The sequence below is a fragment of the Ovis canadensis genome, chromosome 19, assembly GCF_042477335.2.
Source record: "Ovis canadensis isolate MfBH-ARS-UI-01 breed Bighorn chromosome 19, ARS-UI_OviCan_v2, whole genome shotgun sequence".
Lineage (NCBI taxonomy): Eukaryota > Metazoa > Chordata > Mammalia > Artiodactyla > Bovidae > Ovis > Ovis canadensis.
The window spans coordinates 53488750-53514307 of NC_091263.1; the positions used below are offsets into that span (position 1 = coordinate 53488750).

At 40.8% G+C, this 25558-nt stretch overlaps 1 protein-coding gene across 2 annotated transcripts in view; it reads left to right on the plus strand.

Moving 5' to 3' along the window:
• CADPS (calcium dependent secretion activator) overlaps nucleotides 1-25558 on the plus strand; it is a 477637-nt gene that overhangs the window by 320870 nt on the left and 131209 nt on the right. For both annotated transcript variants that reach the window (XM_069560455.1, XM_069560454.1), the window contains exons 11-13: nucleotides 3634-3846; nucleotides 16995-17131; nucleotides 20532-20719. In XM_069560455.1, the coding sequence (XP_069416556.1) occupies nucleotides 3634-3846; nucleotides 16995-17131; nucleotides 20532-20719 (538 nt within the window). The remainder of the gene's footprint in view (nucleotides 1-3633; nucleotides 3847-16994; nucleotides 17132-20531; nucleotides 20720-25558) is intronic.

Consider the following 25558-nt stretch of genomic DNA (forward strand, 5'->3'; position numbering starts at 1 on the left):
GTAACAAATTCAATAAAGACTTTAAAAACGGCCCACATCGGTCACTTACTAAATAATAAATGAGCACTCTAGGAGATTCTTTTGGACATTAAAGTTGCAGCTGAAGATCAGGGTAATTAATACACAACTTGGCCAGTGTCCTGGGAGATTTGAGAAGTCTTCCCCTACTGCTGCCTGCAAGGTGAGTGTGCACTTGAAGCCAGACCTCTGGGTCCAGCTGTCCTTCTCCTCCTCTTGGCTTTATTCTGGTTGTCAGTGGAACCAGCTGGTGGAGATGGGGCAGGTAGCCTCATAGCATAGACATCCTTGCCTTTGTGCCAGCCTGGATCGCAGCAGTCACCCAAATAGAAGCATTGGCTCTAAATCACCTCTTCCGGTATAGGGTCCTTTAAAAGTTGGTTTGGGGAGTTGGTAAATAACTGTAAGTAGTTTTTACATTTAGGCTCTTCATTTTAATCTAAAGATGAAACTGCTTCCCTTTATCTTTCCCTGGGTATGGTTCAAAGAGAATGCAGCAATCTCTCAGTTCCTATTAGATTAAATAAGGAAGTCTTCAAATAAGAGGATATTCATTTGGAATAATTCAGTGGCACAATTTCAATGACTAAATTAAATCTTCGACAACTTTACTACCCTAGATAGACTATGTCCATGTGTGCGGTTGAAACAGCGATCCCCAGCCAGGGAACTGGCTAGCATTCCTTGCCTGGTCTGCCTCCATCTATTCCCAGACATCTCCTCTTGTTCCTGAAGGTCGGTCCCTGTGGGATGTTCCATGGAGAGCCCAGGCATTATCATACATCGCATTTTGCAGATTCTGTCCCCAGGATCTGCTGCCTTGCTTAAGAATGCTGCCCGGGAGCACATGTTGGCGTTCACGTTGTCTCCTCTTCCTTGGTTTTCTTTGAGCTAGTTGCCCTGCTCTCTCCTCATTCTCACTGGTGTGTGCTTGGTCTCCCGGGCTTTCTGGAAAAGCTCTGTTGCTCTTCACTGCTGTCTCTGTCCTGCTTTACATGTTTCTCTTTGCCTCACTCACCCCATAATTAGGCTCCGCTCTGTTGTCAGTAACTCATCCTCTAAGAGCAGTTGCTGTGTGCCAGATGTGCTGGCCAGGTTCCGGAGGGTCCAGCACTGTGCTTATAATCGTCAGCTCTGGAGTCAGACAGCAGGGGTCAGAAGCCCAGCTCCAATCCTCACAGCTCCACTTCGTGTTCATGAGATAGTTAATTTCCACATTTATACAATAAGGACAATAATGTATATTCTTTACAGGCTTCCCAGGTGGTGCAGTGGTAAGAATCTGCCTGCCACTGTGGGAGGTGAAGGAGATGTGGGTTCGATCTCTGGATCAGGAGGATCCCCTGGAGCGGGAAATGGCAACCCACTCCAGTATTCTCAGTATGCCTGGGAAATTCCATGGGCAGAGGAGCCTGGCCGGCTATACTCCATGGGGTTGCAATGAGTCAGACACAACTGCGCGACTGAGTATGTGACCACATGCACACACTTCGTGAGGCTGTTGGGAGGAGTCCGTAAAAATCTCAACACTTCTTAGCATCTGTGCACCTCTACCTCTCTCCTTCCTGAGTCAGCCCCATGAACAGACTTTCTGACAGTAGCTCCAAGAACGCAATGTCCCTATTCTGAGCTTCAGGCCCTGGCAGATGGGAGGTGGTAGGGCAGGGGAAAGGTCTCGCCTGCTAACGGCTGGCCTGGGGTTCACCTGCCCTATCCCAGCACCGTATCCCAGGAGTCACCATGAGACTAGGCTGCAGAAGCTCTACTGAACCCATTCTTTCCTTTCAGCTCCTTGGTACCCACTTTTCAGAGCTTAAAGCATTCCTCAAAGGTCGTCTTCTCTCTCTCTCTGCAGAATTTTCCTTCTTACCATGCTGCCCATCCATTTCATCAGGTTTTCCCAGCTTGCTCACTGTACACCATCCTATCCAAATCACACATTTTAAAGCTCTCTGTAAGAAAAGAACCAAAATATTGCTTCATAATCACAAAAAATATTTTATTAAAATTGCTGTACCGCTCAACTCTTCATATAAAAAAGATGCTCTTTATTGTATAATCCCTGGCAATTTTAAGTGCAAAATTATTAACACACACCCATTCTTATGAAGTAGACATTTGAATTAATATTGTCGGCACAATAGATAAGTCTTAACATCACCAGAAATCTTTCCCAAGGCAAATGTCAAATAGGTTGGCAGTTGGGCCCTATTGGTTGAGGGATTCTAACTATTCCACTTACTCCCCTTTTACCTTTAAAGAGGTAGGTTGAAGGTAGAGGAATGATGAGGAAACTGGTGAAGATATAAAGCTTTGTTTATGGACAGAGAGTCTCAGTCACCCAAAAGCCCAAAATTATGGGCTTTTGGAATATGTTGACAGACACAATGTAGCTCTGGCCTGAGCCCAGAGAGAGGCCTCTTTTGCCCACTTCTCTCTAAATTTTAACCTAGAGAACTGCTTATGGGACAAAATGGGTCTGTAGAGCATTCATTCATCCAACTTGTATTTGTTGAGCACTCGCTCTCTGCCATGCACAGTGCTGGGTACCGGGATGCAGCAGGGAACAAAAGAGACAAAAACTCCCTGCCTTTAGGAAGTAAATTATATAATTTTTTAGAGGTGGTAAGAGCTTTGGAGCAAAAGAATGTGAGAGAAGAGAGGTGAGTAAGGAGAGATGAAGATCAGAGAAGGCCTGAACAAGCGTGTGATGTCTGAGCAAAAACATGAAAGAGGCGAGGCTGTGACTCATGAAAATAACTGGAGGAAGAGTCCTAGGCACAGACAGTAGCACTATGCAAAGATCCTGAGGCGAGAATGCACCTGGAGTGTTCACGGAGCAGCAGGAGGCTGCATGGCTGCGTGAAGTGGCTGCATACATGTGCCCATAGTAAGAAAGGTGTGCAGAAGGAGTTGGGGGGGGTCAGTTCACATGGGGCCTGGAAGGCCTTGGCAGAACCTAGACTTTTCTTCTAAGGGAAATGCGGAGCTACTGGTAGGTTTTGAGCAAAGGGATGGCACAACCTGACTCTTGTGCTAAACCAATTACCCTGGCTCCCATCTGGAGGGTCAAGTATAGAGAGTGAGGGTGGAGGCAGATGGATCAGATAGGAGGCTACTAGAATAGTCCAGGTTAGAGATGAATGTGGGTGAATTCAGAGTAGTAGCGCTGGAGAAGAAGAGGTCAAATTCTGTTGTAATGTCCTGAAAGTAGAGTCTTCAGAATTTCATTGGAATGGGCAGTGAGACAAAAATCAGGAGTCCAAAAGCTCCCTGAGGTTGTAGACTTGAGAGGCGGGGTCAAGAGGCGTTTCTGTTGTGGTCATTTGGCTTGTTTTTAAAAATGAGGAAAGTAATAGAATGTTTATAGATGGATACTTACCCTGCCATTAGGCAGAGTTGACGACTCTGTCCTCAGTAAAACAAAGGTGGCAGGAGACAACAGCCAGGCTCAAAATGCCTCTTGGACATCATGGTATCACTATCCTATAGTTAGATAAACGATGCACGTCTTTTCTCCAGCCCCAGAAAAAGCATAGAGACTGCCGCTCAGAGCATAGTCCTGCTGAGAACATTGCAGCTCAACTTAGTAGTCTTTCTTCCCTTTTAATCCAGGTTTGGAGGGTGGCCGAGCCTTCTTCAATGCAGTCAAAGAAGGAGACACCGTGATATTTGCAAGTGATGATGAGCAAGATCGCATTCTCTGGGTCCAAGCCATGTATCGGGCCACTGGGCAGTCACACAAGCCTGTGCCCCCAACCCAAGTCCAGAAACTAAACGCCAAGGGAGGGAATGTGCCTCAGCTGGACGCCCCCATCTCCCAATTTTGTAAGTAAATATGCCATTTGTTAAAACTAGTTCTGTAAAGTCAGTCTTCTAAAGTTGAATTAGAAAATCTAGTTGCTTTCATATTAAGGATGCTCAAAATCATGTTTGCCTTTAAAAAAACCAAAAAGATAGTGAATTCAGAGGGGGAGAGTTGGGACAAAAATGTTAGATAAAAGTAATTTTAAAGTGCAATACTTGACAATCCCCTCCTCCAGGACTAAACAAAGAAAAATATGTTTCAGGTGGATTTTTCTCTCTGTGTTTTGATGAGAGTTTAGAATTCACAGCCAAACAGGTATTTGTTTGAGTCCTTCAAATATACTAGGTTATGTATGTCCTTGCCTCATTTCTTCCTATTAAAAGTAACTTTAAAATAGAGCTTAATTTGAAATAAATTTTAATATGCAGCTTAGAACCATTTAAAAATAAATGATGACATTATCACATGCAATAGGGGAGGGTGGGGGGACACAGGAACACGCACAAGAAAACGACACAGGAGCTAAAATCCCACTCTGAGCTAAAATCCCAGAACCCAGAAATGAAACCGTCTCCTTCAACAGTCCCAGTTCATATTCCAGTCTCTTCTCCTCTATAGGTTAGCATCAGTTTTAATTTCTTGCCCTTTCACCATGCCGTCTTGCTACCAAGATAATTTTGATCTTGGGACAATTTAGATGCACAGGGTAAGCTGAAACACAGCATGCCCTTGTAGATATTTATTAAAACAAAGAAAATGGAAACATTGGAAACATAAAGCACCAAATTCATTTTAGTTACAAGCGTTCACCCTAAGTAGCAATGTGTGCCATACCCTGAATACAGGTCAGTTAGGAATAGCTCAGGTACAAGTCAGTTTTTAGCAATAATCATGGTGAGTCTTGTCTTTAGCATGGCACCTCCTCATTCAGTGTAGTTCACTGAGCAACTGTCTAGGTGGTGAGACATGTTGATGAGGAAGACATCAGGATACCTCCAGCCCAGTGGGGAAGTCTAGACAGTAAACCAAGTGAAAAAAAAAAAATAGTAAGATAGTTTCACATACTGAGAAACACCATAAAGAATGTCATGTGTTGGTGAGTGAGTGGGGAGAGGAAATATAACACAGATGATCTGAGCTTAAGCCCAAATGATGGGAAATTACCCCCACAGACATCTGTGGGAAAAGAATCTCAGCAAAAGGGAAAGCAAGTGTGAAAGTCCCTCATCGGAAACCTGACCTTGAACCCAGTGCTTTCACACAGTCTCTCCCCACTTGCTCTTAAAACATGGACCACATGATTCTGTCGCTGTAGCAACTAAGTAGAGGTAATTCCCTTTGGATGAATTCCACTGCCATGTCTGTTTCTATTTAACCAGACTGTGTTCTTAAATCTTGTTACACCTTTGCTGGTGGGGAAACATTCTTGTTGGATGACAAATACTACCCAACAGGTGCTCCCCAGGATTCTTGTCCTGTACTGATGGGTTTTTTTCTTTTTTTTAAAGGAAGATGCTTTCCCTGTGGGACAGTGTAAATAATCACACAATCATGTGAGTTTCCACATAGAAAACCCCAAACAAATAAGAAGTCAAGGAAGGGCTCAGGGGAGGAGGGACAGCCCTTCTGGCCATGACCACCACCAAGTTTCCTACTCTTTTTTCCTGTAACATTTGTGACACTTCGAAAAGAAGCATCTCTTTGTAAATGGTTTAGTCATTAGTTGAAATAAAACATCCCCAATATTAACTTAATTATAAAAGTTCCTCTGTAATAGAATCCCTTCTTTCACCTGGCCTAACAGGCTCCTTATAAATGAATTTGGAAACAACACATCCTATCATATCCCTCTCAGATAGAATTATCTGTGCATGAGGAAACAAAAATGCCTAATTATGATCACCATCTAAATCAACCTCATAAAACATGTATCACAGGTGATATTTGGAAAATCTCGGTTTTCTTTCCAAATAATTTCCATTTCTTCTGAAGTCATTTCACCTTACATTCAGTGTCTCTGTTCTATCGTCTCCCCGGATTAAGAAGTTAGTACCTGGTTCATGATCAGCCCACTTTTTTCTCTCTAGTATAGGAAAGAGAATGGAAATTCAGAGGTAAAGTGAAATGGAGACCAGACATAGATTCTGTAAAGGCAATGACTGAAAGAGGCTGTTGAAAGGGATGCATGCTTCTTTATGGGAATACACTAGGGCTCTTGGTTTAGAGTTTCCTCTGTGGGTAGGATTCATTTAGCTATGAAATTAGAATCCAGTCAGTAGTCATCAGCTAGATTTTTTTGCATGCACGCAAGGTTGATATATGTTACTATCCTAGTTGACAGAGGAAGCTTTTGTTAAATAGAGCATCCAAAGCAGAATTCTAAGAGTTAAAATTTGGGGATGAGGATAAGTAGTATCATCCCTCAAGAACATGTGAGGCAGGCTGGGAGGTGAGTAAGAAGGTCAGGGGTGTCATGCCCCTGGGATTTATCAGTACCTGCTGCGAGAGCCACCCCCTTCTCTATTACCTCCTCGTCTCTGCTGGGAACAGGTCTCTCGAGAGTATGAGGTGTACCCCACCTACCAGGCTCTGTAAGAAGGCCACTGCTTTCAGCCATGCAGATTGTGCCCTTCAGGAGGCTCTCTTCCCATAGACAAAAATATGAACGGTGCCTCTTGAGTTGTGCAGTGCCCGCTTTGCACAACTGTATGCTTCTGACCCCGCAGTCAGTGACACTCCTTACATGGAGTTTCAACCCACTAGCATTAAACCCAGTAATCCTGTAGTTACTTTACTAGCCCTGAAACAGAGCCTCAACTACTCCAGACTTTTACCTATTGCTAGTGTAGGCACTTAATGAAAACTGTGGCCAGAGTACCAGAAAGTGAGGCTCTGTTCCCATACTTTAGAAACCAGCATCGTAATCTAGTCAGGATTTAACTCACCCAAACTTCTGTATCTGATCCCCAGTCATTTACAGTCAAGAGTATATAAAACCCACAAGAAAGATCCAAACAGGATCCAAGAATTTTGTATTCTTTGGTGTCACTGAGTAGTTGTGTGAAACAACCCAAACATCGCTGAGAGTGGGGGCTCTATCATATCAAGCGGAGTCTGCCATAGAGTGAAGGTTACGGAACAGTTACTGCAAAGCTGCATTTAAACCTTTAAATTCAAACCCTCACTATTAAACAGATTAGATTTAGATTTATACTAAGTAAGTCAGATTTAGTGTTTATTCATACTTAGAATCCTAACTAGTTCATCCAAATTTGCCAAAACTTGCCTTATCCTAGCAGTTAAAGTCCCGTGTCCCAGAAACTGCTGCTAAGTCACTTCAGTCGTGTCCGACTCTGTGCGACCCCATAGACAGGAGCCCACCAGGCTCCCCTGTCCCTGGGATTCTCCAGGCAAGAACACTGGAGTGGGTTGCCATTTCCTTCTCCAGTGCATGCAAGTGAAAAGTGAAAGTGAAGTCGCTCAGTCATGTCCAACTCTTAGCGATCCCATGGACTGCAGCCTACCAGGCTTCTCCATCCATGGAAGTTTCCAGGCAAGAGTACTGGAGTGGGGTGCCACTGCCTTCTCTGCAGAAGCTGTTTAGTCCTGGGCAAACTGACAAATTGGTTACCTAGTACTGCAAAGCAAGATTGCAGAAAAATGAGAAACAATCACAACATAGTAAGAAATAGCACGTGTTGGCCCTTCGCTGACACTTGCTTCTCAGTCTATACCTCAGTTTATTTTGTCACATCACAAACATTGTCAGTCACAGACTCTCTAACAAAAGGAGTAAATACAATCAAGTATTGCATTTTAAAAAGATTTCCTTCATTTCCAAAAGGTAAGGATCATTGTTAAATACTTGATTCTGTTCACATCTCATTAAATCGCTGGTTTTGAGTATTTACTCAAAGTAGCTGCCGTCCTTGCAAGTGAATGAAGAAGAACTTTTTAATGAGTTAACTTTGTAATCACTATGTTAGTATTTATATGGCAAAGGGAAGCTAACAGAAAAATGCAAGAGGCTTTTTGGATAGAGAAAAATAAACACTCCAGTCTTGTCATGTCGCTGTCTGCTCAAGGGAAATTTGAAAATGGAACATTTTACAGTTTGGGATACTTGACTGTAATCATGAGTTTATTTGGGTCTTTCTAAATTCAGTTTGACAGACTTCTGGGTGCAGATTTTATTTCTTTTGCAATTTCAGAAGTTCGATTTCAAAATGAAAAGACACGTCTAAGAGTGGAGTGGAGTATTTGTATGAAATTGGGAAAACTGGAAAAAAATAGATCCTGCTATTCATTAATTTCTATGTGACTCTACAATAATTTTGGGAGGGTTCCACCAAACTTTACAACTTTTTTGTTCTTTTGTGGTTTTTTTGGTGTGTGTTATTGTTGATTTAATTTTCTCTCTCTCTCTCTCTCTTTTTTTTTTTTTTGGTTAAAACTTAAAAAAATTGTCAGTGCTTACCTATACAACTTTCTACAGCAAATACTTATAATTTTCCAATTTCTTAAGGAAAATGTTGCTTACTTTGGAAATGACATCCAAATGTATAATTGAGTGTTGCCACAATTTGTTATACCAAGTGGCCTCTCACTGAAACACCTGATCCCTGTCCAGTGTGTGTTAGAGGAACAGTGAAGATCAGTACCTCTGTTCTCAAGACTGGGAGGGGAGTGGGAATTTTAAGCTTTGCTATTTGGTCAATGATTATTTGATATATCACTTGCAATGAGTCTCATATTAATGTCTGTTTCTCAACTAATAACCGTTAATCACATCATAAATCCCCTAAAGTTGGATGTTTTTGAAAATTGTTCTAGTTTTGCTACCACCTGAACAGCCTTCAACAGTTAGGGGGACCTTGGTTACTGTCGGTTTGGGGTGGGGTTGGCTTTGGTTTTCTTGTTTTTTGTTTTGTTTCATATAAGTTTTCTTGTTCAATCTTTGCTCGAACCCGAGAACTTTAGCTGCTAGGTTAGAACTCCTGTCTGCTTTCCTGAGCCTTGTTGCTAGTCTTTATGTTATTCTGGTTTGTTCCTTCTTACCCTGCTAACTTCTAGCTGGACTGAAGGGTAAGTGTTCCCCTATAGCTAGCACAGCTCAGATAATCAGACTAGATTATCTGACACCTGCAATGTGCTTCCTCCCTCTCCTCTGAAATCTTCCTCATGTCTAGACTTTGTAGTAAAACTTTTTATGTAATTTTCCTGACCTTAGGTTGGAAATGTAAGCTTCCATACTGGAACTAGGATGCATGTGATGTGTGCATAATTGCCTCCTCTCCTTGGCTTTCATATTGGCATCAAATGATCCTCTGAGTAAAGCCAACCATTAACATCTCCTATTTTTTTTTTAATTCCAAGAATATTAATGAACATCACAACGAAATGGCAAATAATGCCTTCGTTTCATGTAATTCACAGCTACCTGACTGCTTAATGCCTGAAAACAGATCATTTTGCACTCTGATGATGTGTTGTTGTTTTTCCTTTCCCATTCCAAAGGTTAGAATGGTCAGAGAACTAATGGTGTGGTAACCATGGATACCTTCACAAACAGAAAGGTGGGCTAGGAAACCCAAAGATGGTAACTGAGCAAGACTCCAAGAAACTGCAGAACACAATTAATAAAGTAAATGCATTATTTGAACATGAAAGAATTCATTCTGCCTAAATTGAGGGTGTACTCTAAAACCCAATAGAGGTTAATTTTGAAAAGAGAGATATAATACATGCAGCTACCACACACAAAAGCAAGAAATTGAGGACACAATTGAAATCATGTAATTTATTCACAGAAGCTTCAGATTCACAATCTCACAATGTCATGGAGGGTTTAGACCTCTAGTCTCAAATCTCTCTCCACTGCTCTCCCAAGAACAAAGACAACAATAACGTTTTTTTACATCTTTTGTATTTGTATTCATTTTTCTAAAAATACACCTGTAAGAGAAAAAAAGAAACTTTAAAACTTAGAAAATCATTCTCTTCACTATTTATTACTAAAACAGAGTATACAGTTCCTTTATTCATAGAGGAAAAAGTCAGTCACCAAAAATGTGGAAAACTTGACATTAGAGGGAGCTAGAAAAATTGGTCAAGAGAGCAGGCAAATATGTACTCAAGTATTCTGAACGCTCACTTAGAAGTTGTAGGTCGCATCATTTCTCCTGACCATTTAATAATAGTCCTTGACTCTTTTCGTTTCTTAATTTTGCTTTCCCCCTCCTTCCTTTTTTTTTTATCTTTTCTTTTGCATAAATGTACCCCTGGCTAGCAGACAGATTTTTTTTTTTTTTTTTACCACTCCAAGCAGATTCTTAATTCTTAATTTAACTTTCCTTCCTTTACATGTCTGATGAGGCATTTTTAAAAGCTTACTGGAGAATGTGAACTTGGTAAAAATTTAGGATTTTGCTATACTTAAAAAAAAAAATCTACAAGATGGATGAATAGATGACTGAGTGAATTTTTTTCCAGTAAAATTACGTGTATTTGCCCAACAACACATTGATATCCTAATAGACTTCCAAATAGTCATTTGCCTGATTCCTGTCTAGAGTTTTGTCTGAGGAGATTTTTTGCTATATCTTCTTGTATTGTCAACTTGCAGTTACTACATTGCAGGAATGCAACATCAGAGAATGAATTCAGTATTAACTTGCATGACCCCAAACCACACTATAAATCACATTTCTTCTCTCCATAAAGTATATGACTTTTTAAAAGAATAGGCTCTCACAGTAAGGTCCAAAATTTTCCAAATACTGTGGTAGGCTCTCAATAGATCATAGTAAATGAAGGGTCACTTCTTTGTTACCTACTTCAGGCACATCTACATATTGTTACATTATTAATTAGTCAACTCCGGAAAATTTGTGTTAGCTCATGCTGCAGTGCCATAAAAATGTTATCAAGTACTCTGTAAATTGTAAGTAAAGCAGGGAAAATTGCAGATCACTTATTTGTATCCTGATCACTGACAAAAATCTCTGATGATTTTTATTCAAAGCATTTGCCTTGTGAAGAATCACAAAAATGAACATTGATATAAATATCACGTTTATCCCCGTGGTTGTCCTGTCAGTGATTTCTGCAAAATGCAGTGTGGCCCTTGATAGCTTCTGAGGAAGCCTTTTGGTGTTGGCTATGCAAGTTAGCTTGACTGAGTCAAAGGGACCATGAAAGAATTAAGTTGTTTCTCAAGGGCAGCAGGCAGGGGAGGACCAGTCTTTTGCTTGCCGTGCAGAGCTCAGGCAGGGAGCAACATCCCCTGGTTATTACTTGGTCATGGCCAAGATAAACTCTTCTAGAAAAGTCTGTAAACAGCCAGCTGCCATCAATCATTGTCATTTCTTTATTTCATGTCTTCTGATGAGGTTGACTACTGTCATTGTTCGTTATTGTCCAAACCATACATTCACTCTTACACTGTCAAGCAGATATGACAAGCACACATTTTCCATATAAGAAAGATACAAAGTCACCTTTTAATTTGCAGTTTGAGTTCACAATGACTTTATAGTTACATTAGCTATTCTCTTGCCTCAAGCATCCATCAGGAGTAACAGCAGCCATAACTATGCTCTAAATTTCAGTGATAAAACAGCTACCTCTAGTTTATTATAAAAGGGATTCAGTAGAGAAAGGAGCCTCTCTCTGACAGTTTATTAGCAACATAGTCATAGTTTATTTTCAACAGCAGAATTTTTTTCTCTAGCCTATAAAAAGTTCTAAAATGTAATATTACAAAATAAAAAGAGAGATTTGACCTTTTCTGTTTATTCCCTGAGCTGCTGGGATAATAAAGTCTCCATAAAATGAAAATTGAAAAACTGTATTATCCACTCCCCTCAAGAAAATTCCATTTGGTAGACCTTACTGCAAACTTACCTAAATTTTTTTGGATCAGAAATAAGATCACACAAAAATGCTTGCTATTAAGAGATCATGAAATAATACGATACGTGCTTTCCCATTGTGAGGGAGAAAATATCAAACATGAAGTAAACCCAAACATCGTGATGGGTTAAAGAACAGATAAATGATAGGATGGTCAATGAGGAACATCACTTGAAATTTAAGCAGATTAAATGAGAGTGTGAAGTCCACATAATCATATCATTCCAGGAACCATGATTTTCTCAAAAAATTTTCTCATTTTCTTAAATGCCACACCAAAATTGTTTTTCAGCAAACTTGGGGTAAAGATTTTAGTTGGTTTCCACTTGAAAGGATACCTGCCTTCCTGAAGTCTGTGCATCTGTCAGCCTTTTCCTTTATCATGGATGCCCACTGATATTTCCTTAAATTTATAAATGTGGTTTAGGCACCATTATTCATTTAAGTTCAGTGTGAAGTCATTCTTCTATGCCCATGCTGTAGAAGACTTCAAAATCTTTTATACAGTTAAAGCCCAGAAGTGAAACAAATAGCATTGTTTGGAAGATGTGTTGAATTATGCCCTCGCTCCAAAGCCTATGAAATTACATAGCCCATTTTCAGTACATGTAAAGCCCTTGCAAATCAAGCAAGAGTTAGCAACTATTCAGCCAAGTCTGAAAAAGGTTAAGACTGAAGTAAATTCTTAAAATTCAGTCAATCCTTGCTTTCTTAAATAAGTAAAACACACACACGCACACACACATAATAATGAAAAAGAACATTGGTATGTGTCTCTGAAAGCAAGAGCTAATCCAAACCTCATTAGAGCTTTAAGCTTCTACTTTCCCCTCCTAATTCTGTTTTGCTCAGCCTAGTATTTAAATTCATTTGCATTCCCTTGACACATGCCAAACATTGGCAAAGGAATGGATCCCAAGGTGTCCTGAATCCAGGAATTGACTTTCTCACCCTTTTGCTCTGGGCTGTTTTCCCCTTGCTAATGTCAACATTGGAGTTTTCTTTTTCTCTCATCAGCCTGTTCCAATCGTTTGTACAGGGCAAAATGGGATTGCACAGAGCATTTAGTTTTTAATGTTCAGCACTGTGGAAGAACAGACTGGGCCATTGCAAGGATGACTGGATGGTGTTGCTTGAGAAGCACCCACAAGTTCTTTGAAACAGAATTTAGAACAGCTGGACCGCTGCAGTGTTTTATTTTAAAATAGACAACATATGTAATGCATATGGTCCTAGACATGTATGGAGACACAGGCAGACAATCTGAATGGTATCCAAAGACACCTGCACCTAGAATTCTGTTTCCTTTTATAAGATTTTTTTCCCCCCTAAGAGCACATGTTCCCACTTTGGGATTTGCAAGATGCCATCTGAATCCCCATGTGTGTGACTCCTTAATAAAGTCGATGGGAAGTTTCCTGGGATGGAGGTGTCAGAGTAAGTCAGTTAATAAATACCTCTCAAGGACCTGGCTCCTCTGGGAGCTGGCAGGGAAAATAACAGATCAGGAACGTACCCTCAAGAAACATATTATCTATCAGGGAATTTAAGTGTGTGTTCTGACCACAGAGAAACTGGAACATCACCCAGCAAAAACACAGAGACAGAGATTAGGAATTAATTATACAGGGCCAGAGGAGAAGCATAAAGCAGAGAGCTTGGGAAGGACTCTCAGCTTCCTAGAAACAATATGGTTTAAGAGGCAACCTCTAACTAACATTAGTGATCAATGTAGAGACAGACTTGGCTCTCTGAGAATATTAGACCAACTGACTTTGAGAGCGGTGAGAAGCCTTCTCGTCCACTCACAGCTAAGGCGGGCACTTTGTATATGCCAGGTACCTAGGTGCTTTACAGATTCTTCTTACCAGATCCTGTCAACAACCACCTCTGAGGTAGACTCAGACACCTTTCTCAACTTAACACATGAGGAAAATGAGACTCAGAAACATTAGTCAACTTCCTCACGTCTCATATCTTCTAATAGCAGAGCTGGCCTCACATTCAGTCTTTGTGACCCTCTAAGTCCAGCCATCTAAGCACCTGCTATCCTACCTCAGATAAATTGTTCCTGCTGAATTTAATGTGTCAACATTTCTGAAAGTCAAGAAATAGAAAATATTTGTTGACCAACTGTATTTATTTATTTCAATGAGATATTAATAAATTATTTTAACACATATGTCTTGAGTGCCTGCTGTGTGCCAGGTTCTGTTGTAGGTGCTGGGAGCACAGCAGAGAACAAAAATTTCAAAATCCATGTTTGGATGGAGCTTCAAAATCACATCCCTTCCATGGACACCTTAAAATAGCATTTACCACCGACTGATTCTCTCCCCGCCCCCCCCCCCCCCGCCCCCGAATATAATAAACTCAGTGAAACTCTCAGAAATTTCATGGAAGCCAGCCACCCTGTTAAGCACTCTGAGTTGTTGGAACCATTGAAATAATGAGCCTAATTCTGAGTAAATGATGATTTTATGTAAGCAAAATCCAGGGGCTGCTCGGTTTACTTGCTGGAAATCCCCACTGCATTAAGCTCCATCCCACGCACATGGAAGGTGTAAAAGGGACCTTAAGAATAATTAAGTGACAGTGACACCAGAAAGGGAACTGAAAGTTTGGCTCATTTTAAACGTGAGGACGGATCAACACCTCTGCCAGTCTCCCGCACCTCTTTAAAACCAGAGCTCACAGGAGCGTCCAGACCCCCTCCCTCAGTCCCAGGCTCATTCACCATGTGAACTTACAAGAGACAAGGAGGAAGAAGGGAAACAGGAATTTTTATGTTGATAGGGTTACTTTCAGAAAAGGAAAACAGGCGAATTTTAAGCCTATTTTAAAGCCTGCTTTAAATTGTCGGTAAAAATGAAATTGTTCTTTCTATGAAGTCTAAGCCAAGAATTAGCGTGGTGAAGCTGTCTTATGATGATGGATGGGGAAGGCGGGAGGGTGGGTCTGTACCCGGGTCTCCACAGAGGAGCCAAGCCCTCTTTGCACATCCATTTCCTGAACTGGCAGCCAAGCAAAATAGTTCATCACCAAGTTTTCTAGAGGCTCAACAGATAAAGAGTAAGAGGCTTGAAACACGGGCTATATTTTTAACAGCCGCAAAAGAGAGTCCTCTTCTCTCTAGCTGAGTGACCATTTGCGTCATCATAATTGAAGAACAGTAAAATGGCAGAGCCAAGCTGGTAAGGTGAATGGCCCGATCAGTTAGTCAGCCTGCCCGCCTCCTCTGGGAAATCTGAGAGCAGGAAGCTGGTGCTGGCCGAAACTCGCCTCATCTATCTGCTAGAAATTGGGAGGCACAGCGTGAGTGAGGCTTTTTATGAGGATGAAACAGGACGAGCAATTTGTGTGTACCCCACTGTTAGTTTCTCCAGGGACTGACACGGTGGGGCTAAAAGAACAGACTTGTCCTAGGCGATGGAGCGGTACCGCCTGGGTTTCAGGAGTGTCATCTTGCAGGAAGACACCTAAGGTTGGAGCAGGTTCAAACCAGTTGCCTTGGGCCACGGGAAACACACACACACACACCCCACCCCACCCCACCCCACCCCACCCCGCAGAAACAGCTAGCCTTTTCCTCAGAACCAGCTTCCTGGCCATCTCTCTTTCCAGCCATCCTGAATCTATGGAGAAATACAGCTTGGAGACCACATTACCAGAAAAAAGAATGCTCAAAGATTAAGCACCTAACCTCCAAATTGAAAGCACTTTCCTGAAGACAAATCTCAGGCAATTAACCCAGCAAAGAGCCAGATTCTCTAATAAAATTTCTGCCTGTGTGATAGCCCTTCCAAAATCTCGTGTCTTATCCTCTGAAAGGAGCGAATTGGCTATTAAAATACACGTTCTTCAACTTGCCTTCTGGAAACGGTTGCTTTCGTGTGTCTTGGGCATAAACAACACATCCTGTTCAAACACTGACCACTTGCTGAAGATTTAAAAACCTAATAGGAAGAAGGCATACATCTGACACACCATGCATTTAGATTGGAATGATACACAAAAGTAATAATATGAGGGAAAATCATCATCTTAATATTACCCTGTAACTGTAACCCCCATTTTCAGTCAGCCCCCAAGCAGGGAAGAAAAAAAAGCTGCCTGGGATGAAGGCCACGTTTGAAAATATTATTCAAACACCTTCTCAAGTCAGAAATCCATTCTCTGCATGTCCTGACAGCATCGCTGGTCCCTGGCAGGTCCCTGTATTCGAGTAGAATGTTGCACGCAAGGAGATGAATACACTCTTGCTTGATTTAAGATTCTTTTTCCTTGCAGCATTTCAGGAGAGTGAGTAACTATGAGATGGAGCGAGCCGATTCTTTTAATTTCTAGGACCTTCATTCCCTCCTCTTCCGAGATTTGCTTGGTCTCACTCGAGTTGAATTCTCTGAGTTATTTTGCCGATTGAATATAGACTATTTTAGTTACACATATTGAGATTAATTAGTTAGCCCTTAGGAGGTTTTGCCTACAGCCTTCACCCTGTAAGGAAAAGTGTGAATACATTGAGACTATTAATTCACAATAAATGGCAGATCATAGCCCTTGCTGAGTAAATTTGTTTGTCTTTCATAAGCTTTGCTAACTGAGTAAGCACACTATCTCAGGCAGTGTCCTTTGCTATCACTAACTAAATTCCCAGTGAACTTATTCTCCAGGTTTCAGTGGAAATCTTTTGTTATTATTTTGTTTTAATTTTGGAGGATGGGGACCCAAATCTTTTGTGCAACCAAATTGGCCACGGGGATTTGAAAGGGGAGGATACTGATATTGTCACTTGGCTGAGAATCAGCATAACCCTTTTTTTCCAGATGATCCCAGTAATTGTAGAGAAATTACTCTAGACATAACCACTGGAATGGCAGAATCTATTAAAAATTGAAAAGCTAAATAGGCTTTTATAAGCAAAGATCCGATCTGCTTTCAGTGTTTGGTGAAACACAGGCGAAGTTACGGTCGTGTGCTTAGTTTTTCAAGAACAACATAAATGCACGAGAGTTGTGATCATTTGATAAACACGTTGATGCCAATATATTTTTGCCGAAATGCAATAAACTCACCAGTAAGTGATGCAAGTTGACAATGGGAGGTAAAAAAAGTATCTTGGGGACGTTGGTGGGCGGCAACGGGAAAACAGCTAGCGTTCGTAATGCTTAGTGAATTCCTGTGTATTTGAAATGTCAAAGAAAATGCGATGTTTCTCTAAATTGTGTCTCTCTCTACATGTATAAATGAACAGACGCAGATAGAGCTCAAAAACATGGCATGGATGAATTTATCTCTTCCAACCCCTGTAACTTTGACCACGCTTCCCTCTTTGAGATGGTGCAACGCCTAACTTTGGATCACAGACTTAATGATTCCTATTCTTGCCTGGCAAGTATATTCTTTGGTCTACAGCAATTTAAATGCAATAACGTTTTGAAAGATAAAATATTTCTCTACCTTTGTGTCAGAAGCTCTTCTCCCCATTACGGAACCTCTTTAACAATTATAAATGTGTTCTTGATTTCCTGGGTTGAGATAGTTTTCCTTACCAAAGAAAGAAGACAGAGCGGGAGGAAGTTATCAGTAGAGACAGATCCAATTCCTCAGCCTCCCTATCTGAGCTTCCCCCTTTTCAGCTGCTGCATGAGAAATATTCTCAAGAGGATAATCGAGTTTGGCACCTACTTATAGAGAACTTGTAAAAATTGCCTTGGTTTCTTAGTCTTCAAGATCCCCCTCCCACCTCACCCCAGATAATAAGACCCTGTGCTCCTGTCTCAGAAATGAATGGGTCCTTTTTGTTTATATTTTTAAAGATTAAAATGATTTGTCAATAAAGTTCACTTCCCCTTTCATAAGCTAAATGGGTTTGGGTTTGTTTGTTTGGGTGGCTTTTTTCCCTACATAGTATTCCAAGCATTTTTTATACCCTTTGAGGGAATTTTTTTATGGTGCTTAAGATGGTTAGAAGTCCAACTCTCCCACAAGAGCATGGATATTTCTTAAAATCCTGTTTTAAGCCCAGATTTAAATCATTTACATGCAAAGGACTGCTATTATGTCTTTATTGGATTTCTGAAGATACATTTTGGGCTTTATGCTATGCAATTTAAAAGAGACTCAATTTATTTTCTTCTGCAAACCAAAAATTGTTATTTTTTAAAGATAGACTGTTGATCCCACTTTATAGATGGGAAAGGTGAGGGCAAAGGATACAATGGCTTTACGCAGAGGAGAAGCCTCATCTCTCACTCCACATACTAAGATGAATATATCTGTATATTGTTAATATTAATTAACTCAGGTTGACATTTTATTGATATCAACATAAATATAATGAAAATCTGGGTGTTTTTCTTTAAATGATACGGCTTTCTCCTAAATCTGTTCCAATTTTTCTTTTAAATTCCTTTTTTTGTTCTTTGTCAGAAGCCAAAATATAAAAATGACAGATAAAATAGTCCAAAAAACAGAAGCAGGATTATGTGGAATAATTTATTAATCTTTGTCTCATAAAAGATTCATTGATTATCTCAGGTTTAGAATCACATTATCAGAAGTTTGAACTTTGCCAAACTGAAAAGGAATACATCATTTTGACTTTTTTTAAAAAAAAAAGGCTTACCTTGCATTGCAAGGCAGTTTTTCTCAAATATGTTTTCTGTGATTATGTAATTATTCACATAATTATAAATTGTGTTCATGAAACTTGTAAGAATTTGCCTCTGAACTTAAATCGTTTCCTTTTATATATAATTCCTAGTCTCTTGAGGAATGTTTTTGAGACATATTATTTTCAAGACTTTTTTCAAATTGTACTTTCTTCAGTTTTCTTTTTCACTAAGACATTCATCACTGAGGAGTGAATGCCGTCTAAAGAATTAAACCAGAAATGAAATTTTGACGCTTGCTTCCTGTTAGTCATATTCAGGCCTAAAAACTCCAAATTAATTGTGAATAGTGTAAAATAGTTTCCTTTCCCATTTTTATACCTGTATGTATTAATCATCATCCCCCAATTTCAGAAAATAAGAGCCATTAAGAGGACCCCATCTCCTGCCTCCATACATTCCATTTTCTCATTATTACAGTCTTTTTTTCCAGTCAGTTTTGGAGACCGACCAGCAGGGATACATAAATTTTTCTGTGTCTTCGACTGAGCTCCTAATTGATATTTCTTCAACTCTTTTCAAAGCAGCTATTTTGGCATCTACAAAAGACTTGGTGTCATCTGAGTCGTAGAAAATATATTTTAATCTTTCACAGCAGTGTTGTTTCTAAGATTTAGCATTTGGGGTAGCAGATGGAGTGGCAAAGAAGTTGCCTATAGGGGCAGCCCACTGCCTCGACTACTCTCCCGCCCTCTGCAGTAACTTATCATTTGAAATAGGAAAGATGCCGTCTTTCATCGGATGCATTGCTGAGCTGCATGTTGTCAATCGAAGATTCCCCGGATCCCTAGCACAAGATTCAAGTGTTGCGGGGGCCTCCCTTGCTGCACTTCTGTGGCCTCTACCTGCCACCCAGTCACTTTCTCCTTTTGCCTTTTCTCTCCCAGGATGGAGAGGTATATTCAAAAGATGACTCAGAGAAGACCCTCAAAGTAAAATTAGGTTTATATTTAAGATCATCCTAAATTCCCAGCTTATAAAGTACCACCTCAATTTTTATTTCTGGCTTCAGAAAGGTACTCAGACTGAAAGACGTGATTTCATTATAGGCTTGTCCCAAGAGTGACTTTGAGTGGCAAGTCGCTAGGCCTTACTGAGCATCTTTTTTCTTAAGTGCTTGGTGGAGGCAGCAGTTTCTACACCATGGCACCTCCTAATGTGCTCTGCATGAGAGAGTCCAGCCCGATTCTTTTTTAGAGCAGAGTTTTGTGTGGTCCTGCAGCACGCAAATACATAATAAGAAAACAAATAACTGCCAAGGAGAATATAAAGCACTCAGCCTGGGCACAGGAAGCTCCTCTCAGTTTAGTTGAATCATATATGATTCACAACTTGAGAACTTAAAGTCATGTTGTTCTTTTTGGAAAGTTCTGGTATTATCTTCATTTTAAAATCTAAAATATATATATATATTTTTTTTTCTTCCAAAGTGAAAGGATTTATGAAGTCCTGGCATGAATGTAGATCAATCCTAGTATTTGTTAATGCTCCAGAGTATTAAAAATACAGAAGATACAGAGAAAGACAGAGCTGGGTTTGAGTCCTGGCTGTTTTGTATTCTTTGTGAGCTCTTATTTTCATTTCCTCATCTGTGAAATAAAGATAAACCTGCCCTGTCTACTTCTCAAGGTTGCCATGGGCTCAACTAAAAGCTCTTGTCAAGGGTAAAGCACTGTACCAATTTAAGGCATTAATGTTATTATTTTCTCTTATCAGTAACCAAGACTTTGCCCTAGCCCCACTCCAGTGCTCTTAGGGTTTACGGTTTGGTGTTAAAGCAGTGGGTGAGACTCTTGTTTCTGGGATCTTGCCCTCTGCTAGTCCATGCTCCATCACTTACTAGCTGTGGGACACTAGGGAAATTCCATGTGCTCCCTGAGCTCAGATTTCCCATCCGTCCAACAGGGAGAGCAGCACCTCCCTCACAGGGCTCTGGTGAGGACTGAACTAGCTAGCACACGTGGTGTTTGACAGAGTGACTGGGGCTTAATAAGCAATCAAGAAGCGTTGGCTCTGGCTATTTTTAACCCCCTTCTCCAGTCACCCCCAACTGTAGAGCTCTCCCCCAAATAAACCCAACCTATATTTGAAAGGTCTCTCCTTTATTCCCCAATCAGGGCTGGTTCAGCCCTGGCCAGGTGTTTGTACTAGACGAGTACTGCGCCCGGAACGGAGTCCGAGGATGTCACCGGCATCTGTGCTACCTCAGAGACTTGCTTGAACGGGCAGAAAACGGCGCCATGATCGACCCAACCCTCCTTCACTATAGCTTCGCCTTCTGTGCATCCCACGTCCATGGGAACAGGTAGGCACGTGTCAGGGGTATTCCTTTTAAACAGATGTGTAAGGTGCTGGCAGTGGTTTACAGCTGGTCCTGCTTTAGGGTCATCTCTAAGTCTACACATTCCTATTTGCTCAGTAGTACAGACGTGTGGGCGCACACACACACCAGCCACACAAACACAAAGAACATACACACAGGTCTGAATTTCTTCTGCTTTCATGAGTCTCAACAGAAACGTCACACAGGACTTCTAGGGTGGTCTCTGATGCACCTTCCGCGTACATGGTGAGCAAAAACTAGACGTCAAGCAAAGGCAGAGTTACACAGAAATTGATTCTTTGAGAAACAGGGATGAAATCCCATGGTAGCATTTAATGAAAGACCATGATTCAGATGGGGTGGCAGGATGCTGGGAGAGTCTCCCTGAGGAATTGATGCTTGGGCCGAGTACTGAACTAGGAGTTGAGTGGTTCTGGGCGAAAGGAGGAGCATGTACAAATGCTCAGCAGAGGAAACTCAAGGGCTGAAGCAAGCAAGGTGATGCTGGGAGATATAGATAATCATGACACTGAGCTTAACCAGAGAGCTGGGAGGAACTTCAGAGACCATGGTGTAGTCAACCCCTTTGGTTTATAGGTTTTACAGACAAGACCAGAACATCAGTTCTTCTAACTACATACTAAGTACTTTCTTTCTTTAGACATTGGCCAGCTCCTGGAGGAAAAGATCTATGTTCTGAATAATGCAAAAAGCAGCAAATAAGAATGGTACCATTTGGCTCTCAAGACCCGGAATAAGTTTCTGCACTGCCACAGCCAGTTTGCTATCCCAGTGTGTGTAGCCTCACATTGCTAGAAAGAGAAGCCCCCACTACCCCCACGAACCCTTACCAATAGCCAGGGAAGGCTCACACAGGGAAAACTGGGTGGCTTCAGAAACCCAGCCTGCAGTGGAAAACTTACTGCTCTGGGGAAATTCTTACATGGGAGAGTCCAGAATTGACAGCCTTTTCTTTTAAATCAGAACCATGTCAGTCATCTTTGCAAGCTATACAACTCTGGAATATCTGTGGGGTTGGTTCTGTGCTTTCCCTCTCTCTAGTGCTGGTAGATTTTATGAGATGCAACTTCAACATTTAGAGCTGGGTAACAATAGCACTGTAGGTTTGAATATTTAACAGGCAACAAGATTTTCATCACCCCTCATTGTTACCAGGTTTGCTAGCCCAGCACATGACCTTTCATTTGCATAAAAGATATTCATAAAAACTCTGATACCTGGGGACTATCTCTGCATAATTCTGCTTTTTATAAATATGTACACTTTGATGACTATCTGTTACAGCCTCTTGGACTGAATTCTTTAAAGAGAGAGAGAGAAGTTGCATTATATTCTCTGGGTTGTCACACTGTATTCTACATATGTTACTGAATAAGGAAGTGTTATAAAATAATGAAGTGTTTTTGTAAACTCCCTGGTAAACATCATCATGAATTATGATACACATTGTCTGGATTTCATATTGTAAGACTGCCACTTGATTCACAGTTAGGTTTATACATCTTGTCATGGAAACAGTTTTGGATTTCTTATTTTCTTTTCAGTTCTGATTTTCCTTATGCAAGTTTGCATCTTTTTTTTTTTTTGCTTATTATTTTAGTTCGAATGCATTTGCTTTTGCTGTTTGATGCATCCCTCTTTTTCTTTCTTTTGTTTGTGCATGTGTGTGTGCTCTTGATTCTCCCATGGCTGGCCATACTTTGTGCATGCTCCATGCGACCACCCCCTCTCCAAAGTCAACAAATGCATGCGTACCTTGGTGGGCTGCCACCAAACACAGACCCTGAAGGGAGCAAAACTCCCTCCCCATCTGAACCAGAGGCTAAAAAAGATACCAAAAAGGAATCCAAAAAAAGAAAAAATCCCAAAACCCAGGCAAATCCAGAGCCTAAAAGGTAAGATGTTTTGTGTCTATTGGCTTGTGTTTTGGGATGTCTGTGACCTTTCCCTCTTCCCCATCTGTGCTGAATCTCAACCTTAGCAAACAGCAAGCTTTGTATATTCCTGAAGTCTCTGTTTGAAGGTGTACTTAAAAAAACCCTAGCAATGGGCAAAAATATCATGTATTAGGACTGAATTTGAATCGGGTATTTAGTGACTCTTAAAGCATGTTCATATTGAAAAAGACTAATTGTGCAATATGTAAACAAAAGCATGAGTCAGATTGCTTTTTTTGGTGGCGTCTAGTTAGGGGCCAGGTACCTTAACAAGTCACTCATAATAAGCAACCCATGATTTATAATTTTGAAATTATGGTTAAGGGGAAAATAAAATGAGTTGGCTTAAAATGAGTTTATACCTTTATAGTAGGGCCATCGTTTTCAGCAGACCCTCTCAGTTCTACATTTATTGCATGAAAGTAGTCCATTTTCAAATAATTGTTTATAATAAAGGCACAAAGTAATGTCTGTCACCAAATTAATGACTCCTCATAGAATCATTTATATGATGAAGTCACCTTTAAAATACTTTCAAGTTCTAAAATAATGTTTATCCTCTCTTGTTTCCTGTGTCTTTTAGATGTTCTCTTTGTGAATTGGTAAAATGGCAAACCGGTGGCTTTTATTCCCTTTTAAAGTAAATGAGGTAGATGTACAGTTATATCCAGCATTATCCCTATGTCCTTCTTCACCTTCCCTATCTTGCCTCAAATTAACACTAACATTTTAAAGTTTCATGGTGAGGTTTTGAAATGGATGTTCTGACCCTGACATTGCCAAAGGACACAAAGTTCTCAGGGAGCTATGCTCTATGTTTCACTATGAATTTGCTCAGTTGAAAATTTCTAAGTCCTAAAATTCATACAGTTCACTGTAGGCAGACCAAATGAAAAGGCCAGTTTCACTTCCTAGAAAATGAAGCAGGCAGTAGATCATTGTATGCCAGTCTATTAGTGAAGGTCAAAGAAAGCCCTGATTTCATGGGAACACCCATCTTCTGAGCTTGCAGTATACGCAGAGAGAAGTGGAGTGGAGTTTTCATGTTTCCCTGTGTGGGTCAGAGTGTGGGGCAGAAGTAGCTTGCAGTCGGTAAGAAAATGCGGAGTATCATAGGTGCCTGAAAAGGAGGCTTCTCTGGCTGCTGTCCAAGGTCCTGGTTTTGGCATGCTGGGCACTGAAGTGGAGCAGAAAGCAAATGGCTGCATTTCCTGGAGCCTGCCCTGTTTCCTGTGCCATGAAAAACTACCAGGAAAGATTGTGAGTGGTACTTTCAGGCTTATACAAATAAGGGTCTATATTTGCTATTTTTGTAAGGAAGAAAAATCATAATCTTAAATATCTGTACTTAAGTGTGATATTCTGCAGTCTACAAAATGCTTTTAATATACTCCTGTCTCCATACATGTCACTTGCTATAACATTTTCAGGTCAGGTGCTTTTATACCCATTTTGCAGATGATGAAACTGAATGTCTGAAAATTGAGGTGGAAAACCCAGATATTCTGAGCCTGAAGTTCTTCTTTGTACCACATCAGCACTGTACATAGATTCTACTGATCTGAGTATTAAAGCCTGTTCTGCATAAATCTAAGATGATCATATCTCATTTCAGTGCCTCAGTTTTCTCATCTGCAAAATGAGCACATAGAATCATAGCATCTCTTATACTCCATCAATCTCTAAAATTATCTTCCATGGGCTGTAACAAGTTAAATAGACCATTGTTCAGTTCAGTCGCTCAGTTGTGTCCGGCTGTTTGTGACCCCATGAATCACAGCACGCCAGGCCTCCCTGTCCATCACCAATGCCCAGAGTTTACCCAAACTCATGTCCATCGAGTAGGTGCTGCCATCCAGCCATCTCACCCTCTGTTGTCCCCTTCTCCTCTTGCCCCCAATCTCTCCCAGCATCAGGGTCTTTTCCAATGAGTCAACTCTTCCCATGAGGTGCCCAAAGTATTGGAGTTTCAGCATCATTCCTTCCAAAGAAATCCCAGGACTGATCTCCTTTAGGATGGACTCGTTGGATCTCCTTGCAGTCCAAAGGACTCTCAAGAGTCTTCTCCAACACCACAATTCAAAAGCATCAATTCTTTGGCACTCAGCTTTCTTCACAGTCCAACTCTCACATCCATACATGACCACTGGAAAAACCATAGCCTTGACTAGATGGACCATTGTTGGCAAATTAATGTCTCTGCTTTTGAATATGCTATCTAGGTTGGTCATAACTTTCCTTCCATGGAGTAAGCGTCTTTTAATTTCATGGCTGCAATCACCATCTGCAGTGATTTTAGAGCTAGAGATCTCTTCAAGAAAATCAGAGATACCAAGGGAACATTTCATGCAAAGATGGGCTCAATAAAGGACAGAAATGGTATGGACCTAACAGAAGAAGATATTAAGAAGAGGTGGCAACAATACACAGAAGAACTGTACAAAAAAGATCTTCACGACCCAGATAATCATGATGGTGTGATCACTAGTCTAGAGCAAGACATCCTGGAATGTGAAGTCAAGTGGGCCTTAGAAAGCATCACTATGAACAAAGCTGGTGGAGGTGATGGCATTCCAGTGGAGCTATTTCAAATCCTGAAACATGATGCTGTGAAAGTGCTGCACTCAATATGCCAGCAAGTTTGGAAAACTCAGCAGTGGCCACAGGACTGGAAAAGGTCAGTTTTCATTCCGATCCCAAAGAAAGGCAATGCCAAAGAATGCTCAAACTACCGCACAATTGCACTCATCTCACACACTAGTAAAGTAATGCTCAAAATTCTCCAAGCCAGGCTTTAGCAATACATGAATCGTGAACTTCCAGATGTTCAAACTGGTTTTAGAAAAGGCAGAGGAACCAGAGA